The 13,161-nt window shown below is 47.2% G+C and overlaps 1 protein-coding gene across 2 annotated transcripts in view; it reads right to left on the minus strand.

The window, feature by feature from the left end:
- LOC147108353 (digestive cysteine proteinase 2-like) overlaps positions 1-13,161 on the minus strand; it is a 50,315-nt gene that overhangs the window by 13,038 nt on the left and 24,116 nt on the right. For both annotated transcript variants that reach the window (XM_086004947.1, XM_086004946.1), the window contains exon 6: positions 1,791-1,956. In XM_086004947.1, the coding sequence (XP_085861073.1) occupies positions 1,791-1,956 (166 nt within the window). The remainder of the gene's footprint in view (positions 1-1,790; positions 1,957-13,161) is intronic.

Genomic DNA, 13,161 nt, shown 5'->3' on the forward strand with positions numbered 1-13,161 from the left:
AAGGCATTACATATCCGCCCCGTATCATCCAGCCACAAATGGATTGGCTGAGAGGTTCGTACAAACCTTTAAAAAGGCAGTAAGGGCTATGTGCGATGACGACATTCCACTGCAGCATAAGGTGGACAATTTCCTGTTAGCCTACAGAAATGCGACACATGCAGTTACCAACCAGACCCCAGCCATGATGTTCTTTAACCGAAGGTTGAGATCTCGTCTGGATTTGCTCAGACCAAATGTACGAAGAAATGTTGAGAATAAGCAATTCCAGCAAATCAATGAGAAGCCAACAAGGAGCTTCAATGTAGGACAACCAGTCTTGGCCCGCGACTACCGAACAGAGAAATGGCAACCAGGAACAATATGCACACGGCAGGGGCCACTAATGTACACAGTGGATTTGGGGAGAACATTGTGAGACGCCATGTCGACCAGATCCTAGCGTCACAGGAACGAGTCAACCCCATGTCTCGCGTACCTGGTGATGAACCCAACATACCGGTAGCATCTACCCCAGAAACAGTAGCATCGGAAGCTGATGAACTAACCGACGACAGGGGGCCAGAATCGCCGCCGCACCAAGAGCAAGACACTCAGGAAAAGCGCTATCCAGAAAGGATCAGGAAGCCGCCCCAAAGACTGAATCTATAAATGGACTATTTCAGTTAATGTGCATGTTAAAAGTGTTAACTGTTAATTGAATGTTATGGTACTGTTAATCTAAAAGGGGAGGAATTGTAGTGTATGTACCTTTAAGAGGAGAACTACTTTTTACAGCTCCTGTATACTGTAGTACCGGCAGTGACCACACCTGTATATAAACCCTGAGTAGGGGTCTGTACTGTTAGTTTTCAGAATACCCTCATCCAGTAAACACCTGTTGATTGTTCATCTGCAGTCTCCGTCTATTTATTGAAGAACACCATACCTTAAGATTCACGGATTTAACAAATGTGATAATGACCAGATCATCTGTTTTAGTGACGTTGATTGAGGGATAAATATTGGCCACGACTCCAGGGGTAACTCCCCTGCTCTTCTTCAAAAAAGAGTGACCATGGGATCTTTTACGTCCGCCTGAGAGAGTAGACGGGGTCTCAGTTTAATGTCTCATCCAAAAGACAGCACCTCTGACAGTGCAGCACTCCCTCAGTATTGCACTGGAGTGTCAGCCTAGAATTTTGTGCTCAAGTCTCTGGAGTGGGACTTGAACCCACAATCTTCTGACTCATAGGCAAGGGTGCCACAGCTGACACAGTTTGTTTTAGGAGTAGAGTGGGGTTTCTGTAGCAGAGTTAGGAAGATGGTGCAGGTTTGTGATATTGACATCAGTGTGCTGGCCCTGGAGTGTGATATCACTGGGCAGTCAAGCTGTGGGAGCATCGAGAGTAGGGGTCATGGGGTATGGGAGTATTGGGGGAGGGGGGATATGGGAACACCGGGAAGGGTTTGTAGTATTTGACACCACTAGAAAGCATGTACCAGGGTGTGGGAAGACTTGAAGGCGGTGTAGCGGTATGGTACCATCGGAGGAAGGATCTGAGGGTTTCTTTGCCATACATACTGAGTAGTGGGGTGATGCAAAACTGACATGCTACAGTGCTACCTTTGGTGGGAGGGTGTAATTACAGTGTGACACGTTGATTTTGGCTGCTTTCATTATACACATGTAATAAGAATTGATAATGCAAACAGTTGACAGAGGAAGTGTGCGCAGATGTAAGATTTTTCATATATATATAATATATATAGAGAGAGAGAGAGAGAGTTCCATAGCTTCTATTTCTTACCCTTGCTATAAAGCTGGAAGGATCTATGACTTGCATCAACAGCAATGGAAATGGGTCCAGCTTTTCTCACTGCTGCTGCTAAACATCTTTCGCACCTGCGTCGGACTTGTCGGTAATACCTGCAGGTGGCAGCAACCTTACTTCTCTCAAATTTGCAGCGTCCCTCCTAAGTGATAAAGAAAATGTTAAAGGTTAAAGTTCATTAATACCGTGTGATGCTTTTCAAAGTACCAGCGATATAATTCCCACGGCAACAACCTCCATCCTCGAACTTTCTACTCTTCAAATAGCTTCTGGACTTCACTCGCCTGCTTTGGACAGCGGTTCGTCAATGCTCCATGCTGGCCCCATCCTGCTTCCATCAGCTTTGTCCTTCAATGGGACCTCTGACTTTGACCCTGGTCTCCCGACTATTGACTCCAACCTATTCCCTGCTACCAGGAATATGTGTCTCATTAATTATTACATTTAAACAGGCCTATGTAACCTGAGCTTTTTCCCCTCGTCCATTCGCGTGTGCACTTTGGCTGCCACTCTGGACCCAAGCCATTCAATACTTTTCCACTTTTTCCCCCTATTTTCCTTTTCTTTCTATCCTTCCCTGACCGCTCTCTCCTGTCATCATGACTCCTTTCATCTCGCCTCTCTCGGATACTCTGCCCTCCCAAATTCCCACCCCAATCCTTCATTATTCTTCAACCTTCCTACTCTCCTGCAGTCCCAGACTTGACTCCTTCTTAGATAAACCTACAGATTCCCTCTGTGCCTCCCTTGGCATCCTATGAAGGACCCATCGAGGCACTCATCACTGCCTCCTTACGAGCAGCAACCCCAAATGTCCCATACTACTCTCTCACCGACCTTCCTGCCCAGCGTGCCCACTGGGGGCTAATCTTGCCAATCTCCTCCCCATCCAACTCATCCCTCCCAGCGCTGACCCTGTAGATGCTGGCAGTGGGACAGCCATCACCGATCCTCTCCGCATCTCCCTCCAGAATGTCTATTCACTTGCGAACAAGGCCCTTGCCAGCCATGAGCTTATTGTGGATGATTGCATCGACATCATGGCCCTGACACAAACTTGGTTGAGGGGTGATGACACCTTACCCTTAAATGAAGTCTCTCCTCCTGGCTATGCCTTCCACCACTTGCCCCGCTCTGACCGCCGTGGTGGCGGTGTGGCTCATCACAAAATCACACATTGGTCTGTCCCCCTACTCCTCCGGCACTTTCTCCTCCAACACTGGACAAACAGGGGGCTATGGGGGGGGAGGAGCTAAACATGATCAAAATCACTAAGGAAGTGGTACTCGGTAAAATAATGGGACTCAAGGCGGATAAATCACCTGGACCTGATGGCTTACATCCTAGGGTCTTGAGGGAAGTGGCGGTAGGGATTGTGGATGCATTGGTAATAATTTTCCAAAACTCCCTGGACTCAGCAAAGGTCCCGGCAGACTGGAAAACTGCTAATGTAACACCCTTATTTAAAAAGGGCAGTAGACAGAAGGCTGGAAACTATAGACCGGCTAGCCTAACATCTGTGGTAGGTAAAATTTTGGAGTCCATTATTAATGAGACAGTAACAGGACATTTGGATGATCATAATTTAATAGGACAAAGTCAGCATGGTTTTATGAAGGGGGAAGTCATGTTTGACAAATTTGCTGGAGTTCTTTGAGGAAGTAACATATAGGGTGGATAAAGGGGAACCAGTGGACGTAGTGTATTTAGACTTCCAAAAGGCATTTGACAAGGTGCCACACAAAAGATTATTGCTTAAGATAAAAAATCACGGGATTGGGGGTAATATTCTGGCATGGATAGAGGATTGGCTATCTAACAGAAGGCAGAGAGTTGGGATAAATGGTTCATTTTCAGACTGGCAATCAGTAACTAGTGGTGTTCCGCAGGGGTCAGTGCTGGGTCCCCAACTCTTTACAATCTATATTAACGATTTGGAGGAGGGGACCGAGTGTAACATATCAAAGTTTGCAGATGATACTAAGATGGGAGGGAAAGTAGTGAGTGAGGAGGACATAAAAAACCTGCAAGGGGACATAGACAGGCTAAGTAAGTGGGCAGAGATTTGGCAGATGGAATACAATACTGGAAAGTGTGAGGTTATGCACTTTGGCAGGAAAAATCGTAGAGCAAGTTATTATCTTAATGGCAAGAAACTGGAAAGTACTGAAGTACAAAGGGGGTCTGGGGGTCCTGGTGCACGAAACTCAAAAGGTTAGTATGCAGGTGCAGCAAGTGATTAAGAAGGCCAATGGAATGTTGGCTTTCATTGCTAGGGGGATAGAATATAAAAATAGGGAGGTATTGCTTCAGTTGTACAAGGTATTGGTGAGACCGCACCTGGAATACTGCATACAGTTTTGGTGTCCATACTTAAGAAGACATACTTGCTCTCGAGTCAGTACAAAGAAGGTTCACTCAGTTAATCCCGGGGATGAGGGGGATGGACATATGAGGAGAGGTTGAGTAGATTGGGACTCTACTCATTGGAGTTCAGAAGAATGAGAGGCAATCTTATTGAAACATATAAGATTGTGAAGGGGTTGGATCGGGTGGATGCGGGGAGGATGTTCCCGATGATGGGTGAAACTAGAACTAGAGGGCATAGTCTTAGAATAAGGGGCTGCTCTTTCAAAACTGAGATGAGGAGGAACTACTTCACTCAGAGGGTGGTAGGTCCATGGAATATGCTGCCCCAAAAAGCTGTAGAAGCTACATCATTCCATAAATTTAAAACAGAAATAGACAGTTTCCTAGAAGTAAAGGGAATTAAGGGTTACGGGGAGCGGGCAGGAATTTGGACATGAGTCTAGGTTCAGATCGGACATGGCCCTGTGGGTAACGGAGCGGGCCCAGGGGCTGTGTAGCCTGATCCTGCTCCTATTTCGTGTGTCTAATTCTGTTAGATTCAGGAGATGGTTCTGTGATAGTAGATTGGCGGTTCGGATCAGATCAGCCATGATCTTATTGAATGGTGGAGCAGGCTCGAGGGGCCGATTGGCCTACTCCTGCTCCTATTTCTTATGTTCTTATGAGCATCTCCCCTTATTCCACCCCTCTCACCTGTCATTTAAAATTTTCATTCTCTACCACCCACCCAAGTATCATAAAAATTTTATTACCGAGATATCTTCATGGATTTGACTACACAGCCACACAATATTAATAACCTTCGAAAAGTTGCCATTATGATCAAATGACCAATTGGCATCTGATGCAGAGAGCGTAGCAGGATGGCTCAGTGGGGAATGGACATGTCAGAGTGGTGCAACACAAAGGGTAGTGGAGATCCAGAACTCACTCCCCAAAAAAGCTGTTGAGGCTAGGCCAATTGAAAGTTTCAAAACTGAGATTGATTTTTGTTTGGTTAGGTATTAAGAGCTACAGAACCAAGGCGGGTAGATGAAGCTAAGATACAGATCAGCCATGATCTAATTGAATGGCGGAACAGTCTCGAGGGGCTGAATAGCCAACTTCTGTTCCTAAGTAACTTAAACCACTCTTCATAGGCTCTGCTGAGAGCATGACCGGAATTTTCCGGGGTGGTAGCGGCGCGATCAGTGGTGGATCGGGTGGGAAATTTGTTATTTTTGACAGCGCCCCCACGTGCCATTCCCTCAGGCGTGTCTGTCATCGCAGAGCCGACCTGACCGGCAGCGACGGGTGACCCAATTGAGATGATTGACAGTTAGTTGTCAGACCCTTATCAGGCTCTTCTAACTTACTTTTTAAGTTTAACTGCATAGCCACGGGAACCACGCTGCTCAGGAAGCACGTCTGTCAACCTGAGGCAGGAGTTCCATGGCCATTGCTCCAGCTGATTACTTGACAGCATCAAATGTACAGTAAAAGCTCCCACCTGACAGATCATCACTTTCCTCAGGCAGAAGCTGCTGCTCAGTCCATTTCTAGCATAGATTCTGCAGGCTGCAAGTCTTTCCAGCAAACTCTCCATCCAGTCTCACCTCATTGGAAGAACTCACTCATCATTGACCAAATGCTTCAGTCATCTGTACTTCACCTGCCATCTATTCCATCAACATGGGTGCCTCAGAATCTGACCACGATGAACCCCAACACCAGCAGCACCAACAACAACACCTACCTTCTCCGCAATCACCTGATGCTACACAGGACAGCGTGCATCAGCACCCGAGCACATTGCTGCCCGGGAGGCCAAGGATGGCCTTATCATGGCCAGATTTAGTTAACTTTATGCTGCACACCCTGGCTGCCACACGATGCGCCAGGTTGGCACCACCCCACACTAACACCATAAATTTCCCTACAATGACTAAGCCATTCCTTTCACACTCACCACCATTGCAGGTTATATCTCACCATTCACTGTAACTCACTAAGCCATTTCCAAAGGTGCACACAAATCTATCCAAGACCAGAAAATGTTGAAAATGGAGTGTTTTATGTTTAACAACACTAACAGAAACTTTACATAAACATTGGATAAAACACCCAAGTGGCTACCCTTTTGTGTTGTTAGTTAGTATAATTGCACTAGGATGAAGGTGAGTGTGAGGGGTGGCTCATGAGATGCAGATGTGATACAGTAGATAGAGAGAGAGGGGTGGGTGGAGGTGCAAGGTAAGTTGGTGTGAGTAAGGATATGCAGGAGTAGGGTAGGGAAGGCAGAGTGATGGGGATATGATGAGAGGCAAAGCAGGATAAAGTTGAGTGTGGCTTTGTACTAACGTTTCCTGATCTAATGAGATAATTGAAACATTTGCGGCACTAGTGGTGGGAAAATTATTGGAAAGGATTCTGAAGGACAGGATAAATCTTCATTTAGAAAGACACGGATTAATCAAGGATAGTCAGCATGGATTTGTTAAGGGAAGGTTGTGTCTGACAAACTTGATTGAATTTTTTGAGGAGGTAACAAGGAGGGTAGTGCATTTGATGTAGTTTACATGGACTTTAGCAAAGCTTTTGTTAAGGTTCCATATGGCAGACTGGTCATGAAGTTAAAAGCCCATGGGATCCAGGGCAAAGTGTCAAGTTGGATTCAAAACTGGCTCGGAGACAGGAAGTTGATGCATGTTTTTGTGACTGGAAGGCTGTTTCCAGTGGGGTTCCGCAGGGCTCAGTACTAGGTCCCTTGCTTTTTGTGGTATATATCAATGATCTAGACTTGAATATAGGGGGTATGATTAAGAAGTTTGCAGATGATACAAAAATCGGCTGTGTGGTTGATACTGAAGAAGGAAGCTGTAGACTGCAGGAAGATATCAATAAATTGGGTAGGTGGCAAATGGAATTCAATCCGGAGAAGTGTGAGGTAATGTATTTGGGGAGGGCTAACAAGGAAAGGGAATACACATTAAATGGTAGGACACTGAGTAGTGTAGAGGAACAAAGGGACCTTGGAGTGCATGTCCACAGATCCCTGAAGGTAGCAGGCCAGGTAGATAAGGTGGTTAAGAAAGCATACAGAATGCTTGCCTTTATTAGCCGTGGCATAGAATACAAGAGCAGGGGGGTTATGCTTCAACTGTATAAAACACTAGCTAGGCCTCAGCTAGAGTACTGCATGCAGTTCTGGTCACCACATTAGAGGAAAGATGTGATTGCACTACAGAGGGTACAAAGGAGATTTACAAGGATGTTGCCGGGAGTAGAGAATCTTAGCTATGAGGAAAGACTGGATAGGCTGGGTCTGTTTCCTTTGGAACAAAGGAGGCTGAGGGGAGACCTTATTGAGGTGTATAAAATTATGAGGGGCATAGATAAAGTGGATAGAAAGGACCTATTTCCCTTAGCAGAGGGGTCAAAAACCAGGGGGCACAGATTTAAAATAATTGGCGGAAGGTTTAGAAGGGATTTGAGGGGAAATTTCTTCACCCAAAAGGTTGTGAGGGTCTGGAACTCACCGCCTGAAAGGGTGGTAGAGGCAGGAACCCTAACCACATATAAAAAGTACTTGGATGTGCACTTGGGATGCTCTAACCTGCAGGGCTACGGACCAAGAGCTGGGAAGTGGGATTAGGCTGGATAGCTCTTTGTTGGCCAGCGCGGACATGATAGGCCAAAATGGCCTCTTTCCGTGCTGTAACTTTCAATGATGCTATGATTCTATGATTCACTGCAGCCTGGTCCTCCTTCACACATCCCTGCTTGTGCCCTCCTCTGCAATCTGCAACCAGGCTGTTTGGTCTCTTGGGGAGGTCTCCTATGCCCATTGGAAGGGAACAGGACCTCCCTGTATGCTCTGACTCCCTCCACAAGCATATGGAGGGAGTCATCGGAGAATCTGGGTGCAGCCCTCTGCCTCTGTGCAGTCATTGTCAGTGTTTGCAGCACTCCAGTGCTGTAGTACACTGACAGCACTATGTTAGATTAAACGTCAAATCTAAAGTGACCATGGTCCCTTTTAGATCCAAGCTGAAAACTCGTCATGAATGACATCACCAGACCCGTTCCATTTAATTGGGCCAGGTAACGTGCAGGGTGTGCTTAATAAAGGAAACTTTGTGATATCTGGCACCGACAGGACTGAGCTGTTGCCGTCCCATCAAAACTGCCGGACAAACCAGCGCTAATGTTAAAACATACGGAAGCTTTTGAGCTCCGTATCTAGCAACAAACCCTGTTGCAACAGCTTCTAAACAGTCGGCCGTAGCTTGCAAGCGTCTCTGTAGCTAAGCAACAGCTTTAGCTAGACCTTGCAGAGCCTGACTAGTGGAAAAGAAAGCAACGAAAAGAAAAAAAACTTACTGAACCAACTCCTGAATTTTGCCGGTGGCTCGAGCATTCCAGACAGTTAACCTCCGGATAAACCAAAGTTTCCCATAGGCCCTACTAACAAAAGTTCGATTTCAGCAGCGGGATGGAGCCAGATGCGGGGTCATGACCTGACATGACCACTGCTTGCACCGGACCCGCCAAGGTAGGCAAAATTCCGGCCAATGATACAGCACAGAAGGAGGCCATTTAGCCCATCGTGCCGGCTCTTGGAAATATCTGTCCACTTAGTCCCACTCCCCTGCTCTTTCCCCATAGCCCTGCAAATTTTTCCTTTTCACGTATTTATACAATTCCCCTTTGAAATTATTGTTGAATCTGCTTCCACCACCCTTTAGGCAGCGCATTCCAGATCCATCTTGCTGTGTAAAAAAATGTTTCCTCATGCCGCCTCTGATTTTTTTGCCAATTACTTCAAATCTGTGTCCTCTGGTTACCGACCCTTTTGCCACTGGAAACAGTTTCTCCTTATTTACTCTATTAAAACCATTTAAGATTTTGAACAGCTCTATCAAATTTCCCCTTAACCTTCTCTGCTCCAAGGAGAACAACCCCAGTTTCTCTGGTAATAAAAACAGAAAATGCTGGAAATACTCAGCAGGTCAGGCAGCATCTGTGGAGAGAGAAACAGAGTTAACATTTCTGGTCGATGACCCTTCATCAGAACTGGAAAAAGCTGGAGATGGAACAGGTTTTTAAGCAAGTGTAGGGGCAGGGAGAGGGGGGAGGGGAGGAAAGAACAAAAGGGAAGTTCTGTGATAGGATGGAAGGCAGGAGAGATTAAGAGACAAAAGGGATGGTGGTGCAAGGCAAAAGGAGATGGTATTGGGACAAGTTAAGAAACAAAAGATGGCTCTAGATGAAGTGTAAATGGCACTGGCAGAATGAAAGACAGTTGCCATGTGAGAGAGAGAAAAAAAATTGAAAAAGATAAGGGCAGAGGTTATGGTCTGAAATTGTTGAACTCGATGTTGAGTTCAGAAGGCTGTAAAGTGCCTAATCGAAAGATGAGGTGCTGTTCCTCGAGCTTACATTGGAACAGTGTAAGAGGCCGAGGACGGTGAGGTCTGAGTGGGAGTGGAGGGGAGAATTAAAGTGACAGGCAACTGGAAGCTCGGGGTCAGGCTTGCGGACTGAACGGAGGTGTTCCGCAAAGCAGTCACCCAATCTGTGTTTGGTCTCCCCGATGTAGAGGAGACCGCATCGTGAGCAGCAAATACGGTATATTAAATTGTAAAAAATACAAGTAAATTGCTGTTGCACCTGGAAGGAGTGTTTGGGGCCCTGGACAGTGGGAAGGGAGGAGGTAAAAGGGCAGGTGTTGCATCTCCTGTGCTTGCATGGGAAGGTGCCGGGCAAAGGGGAAGGGGTGATAGAGGAGTGGACCAGGGTGTCGCGGAGGGAGCGGTCCCTTCGGAATGCTGAAAGTGCGGGGGAGGGGAAGATGTGTTTGGTGGTGGGATCATGCTGGAGGTGGTGGAAATGGCGCAGGATGATCCGTTGAATGTAGAGGCTGGTGGGGTGAAAGGTGAGGACAAGGAGAACCCTATCATGGTTCTGGGAGGGAGGAGAAGGGGTGAGAGCAGAAGTGCGGGAAATGGAATGGACATGGTCGAGGGCCATGTCAACCACAGTAGAGGGGAATCCTCGGTTGAGGAAGGAGGAAGACATACCAGAAGCACTAGTATGGAAGATGGCATCGTCAGATCAGATGTGGCGGAGGTAAGGGAAGGGTTGGGTTTGGACGTCCATAGTGAATAGGAGATGGTTGGGGCCAGGAAACTGGAAACTGTTAAAGTGGCAGAGGGCGTCGGAAGAGACGCGAATATAGGTGGGAAGGGACTGGACAAGGGAAGAAAAAATAGAGTTGAGATAGGAAGAAATCAGTTCTGTGGGGCAAGAACAGGCTGAAACAATGGGTCTACCAGGGCAGTCCTGTTTGTGGATCTTGGGAAGGAGGTAGAAGTGGGCTGTGCAGGGTTGGGGGACTATGAGGTTGCCGGCCATGGAGGGAAGATCTCCAGAGGAGATGAGGTCAGTGACAGTCTTGGAAACGCTTGCTTCATTCGCGACTCTTCCAATGCCTTCTGCCACTTTAACAGTTTCCTCTATCCTGGTCCCAACCATCTCCTTTTTACTATGGACATCCAATCCCTCTACACAACCATCCCCCACCAGGACAGCCTGAAGGCGCTCCACTTCTTCCTTGAACAGAGGCCCAACCAGTCCCCATCCACCAGCACCCTCCTCCGCCTAGCTGAACTTGTTCTCACATTGAACAACTTCTCCTTTGACTTCATACACTTCCTCCAGATTAAAGGTGTTGCTTTAGGTACCCGCATGGGCCCTAGTTATGCCTGCCTTTTCATGGGAGATGTGGAACATTATTTGTTCCAGTCTGACTCAGGTCCCCTCCCTCACCTCTTTTTCCGGTAAATCGATGACTGTATTGGTGCCGTTTCCTGCTCTCGCCCTGAACTAGAAAATTGCATTCACTTTGCTTCCAATTTCCACCCTTCCCTCACCTTCACATGGTCCATTTCTGACTCTTCCCTTCTCTTCCTTGACTTCTCTGTCTCCATTTCTGGGGATAGGCTATCGACCAACATCCACTATAAGCCCACTGACTCCCACAGCTACCTGGACTACACTTCCTCCCACCCCGCTTCCTGTAAGGACTCTATTCAATTCTCCCAGTTTCTCCATCTCCGCCGCATCTGTTCTGACGATGCCACCTTCCATACTAGTGCTTCCGGTATGTCTTCCTTTTTCCTCAACCAAGGATTCCCCTCTACTGTGGTTGATATGGCCCTCGACTGTGTCCGTTCCATTTCCTGCACTTCTGCTCTCACCCCTTCCCCTCCCTCCCAGAACCACGATATGGGTCTCCTTGTCCTCACCTTTCATCCCACCAGCCTCCACATTCAATGGATCATCCTGCGCCATTTCCGCCACCTCCTGCGTGATCCCACCACCAAACACATCTTCCCCTCACCCACCCCCCCCCCCCCCACCCCGCTTTCAGCATTCCGAAGGGACCACTCCCTCCGCAACACCCCGGTCCACTCCTCTATCACCCCAACACCCCTTCCCCTTCGCCCGGCACCTTCCTGTGCAAGTGCAGGAGATGCAACACCTGCCCTTTAACCTCCTCCCTGCCCACCGTCCAGGGCCCCAAACACGCCTTCCAGGTGACACAGCGATTTTCTTATACTGCTTGCAATCTAGTATACTGTATTCGCTGCTCACGATGCCACCTCCTCTACATTAGGGAGACCAAATGCAGATTGGGTGACTCCTTTTGCCTTGCACCGTCAGCTGTGGCTCAGTTGGTAGCATACTTTTCTCGGAATCAGAAGGTTGTGGGTTCAAGTCCCGCTACAGGAACGTAAAGCGAGACCCCGAGCTTCCGGTTGCCTGTCACTTTAATTCTCCCCTCCACTCCCACTCTGATCTCTCCGTCCTTGGCCTCTTACACTGTTCCAACAAAGCTCAACGTAAGCTTGAGGAACAGCACCTCATCTTTTTATTAGGCACCTTAGAACCTTCTGGACTTAACACCGAGTTCAACAATTTCAGACTATAACCTCAGCCCCTGTATTTCTTTATAATTTTTTTTCCTCTTGTTTTCTCACATGGTACCTGTTACTGATGCTGCCATCATCATTCACACCTTATCTAGAGTCATCTTTTGTTTCTTAAATTGTCCCATTGCCTCTCCTTTTGCCTTGCACCGTCAGCTGTGGCTCAGTTGGCAGCATACTTTTCTCGGAATCAGAAGGTTGTGGGTTCAAGTCCCGCTACAGGAACGTAAACACACAAAACTAGGCTGACACTTCAGTGCAGTACTGAGGGAGTGCTGCACTGTTGGAGGTGCCGTCTTTCAGATGAGATATCAACCCAAGGCCCCGTCTGCTCCCTCAGGTGAATGTAAAAGATCCCATGGCACTATTTTGAAGAAGAGTTGGGGAGTTATCCCTGGTGTCCTGGCTAATATTTATCTCTCAACCAACATAACAAAATGTCATTATAATATTGCTGTTTGTGGGACCTTGCTGTGTGCAAATTGGCTGCTACGTTTCCCTCATTACAACAGTGACTCCGCTTCAAAAGTATTTAATTGACTGGAAAGCACTTTGAGATGTCCGGTGGTCGTGAAAGGCGCTATATAAATGCAAGTCTTTCTTTCTTTTTATCCCTTTTGTCAGTCAATCTCTCCTATCACAGACCTTCCCTTTGTTCTTTCCTCCCCTCCTTCTGCCCCTGCTTAAAAATCTCTCTTCTCCTTTTCCAGTTCTGACGAAGGGTCCCCGACTCGAAACATTGACTCTCTTTCTCTCTCCTCAATGTTGCCTAACCTGCTGAGTTTTTCCAGCATTTTCGGTTATTATTTCAGATTTCCAGCATCCACAGTATTTTGCTATTGTACTAAGATTCTAGATTTTGGTAAGGTTAACTTTAATGGGATGAAACAGAGACTGACAACAGTAAACTAGTCAAAACTGTTATCAGGTAAAACAGTGGGACCATGTGTGCGGGAAGTGTATCCAGCTGTAGCTACTGGCAGACCGCATTGTGGCACTGGAGC

The sequence above is a fragment of the Somniosus microcephalus genome, chromosome 13 (assembly GCF_052327205.1).
Source record: "Somniosus microcephalus isolate GS21.2 chromosome 13, FLI_Smic_1.0, whole genome shotgun sequence".
Lineage (NCBI taxonomy): Eukaryota > Metazoa > Chordata > Chondrichthyes > Squaliformes > Somniosidae > Somniosus > Somniosus microcephalus.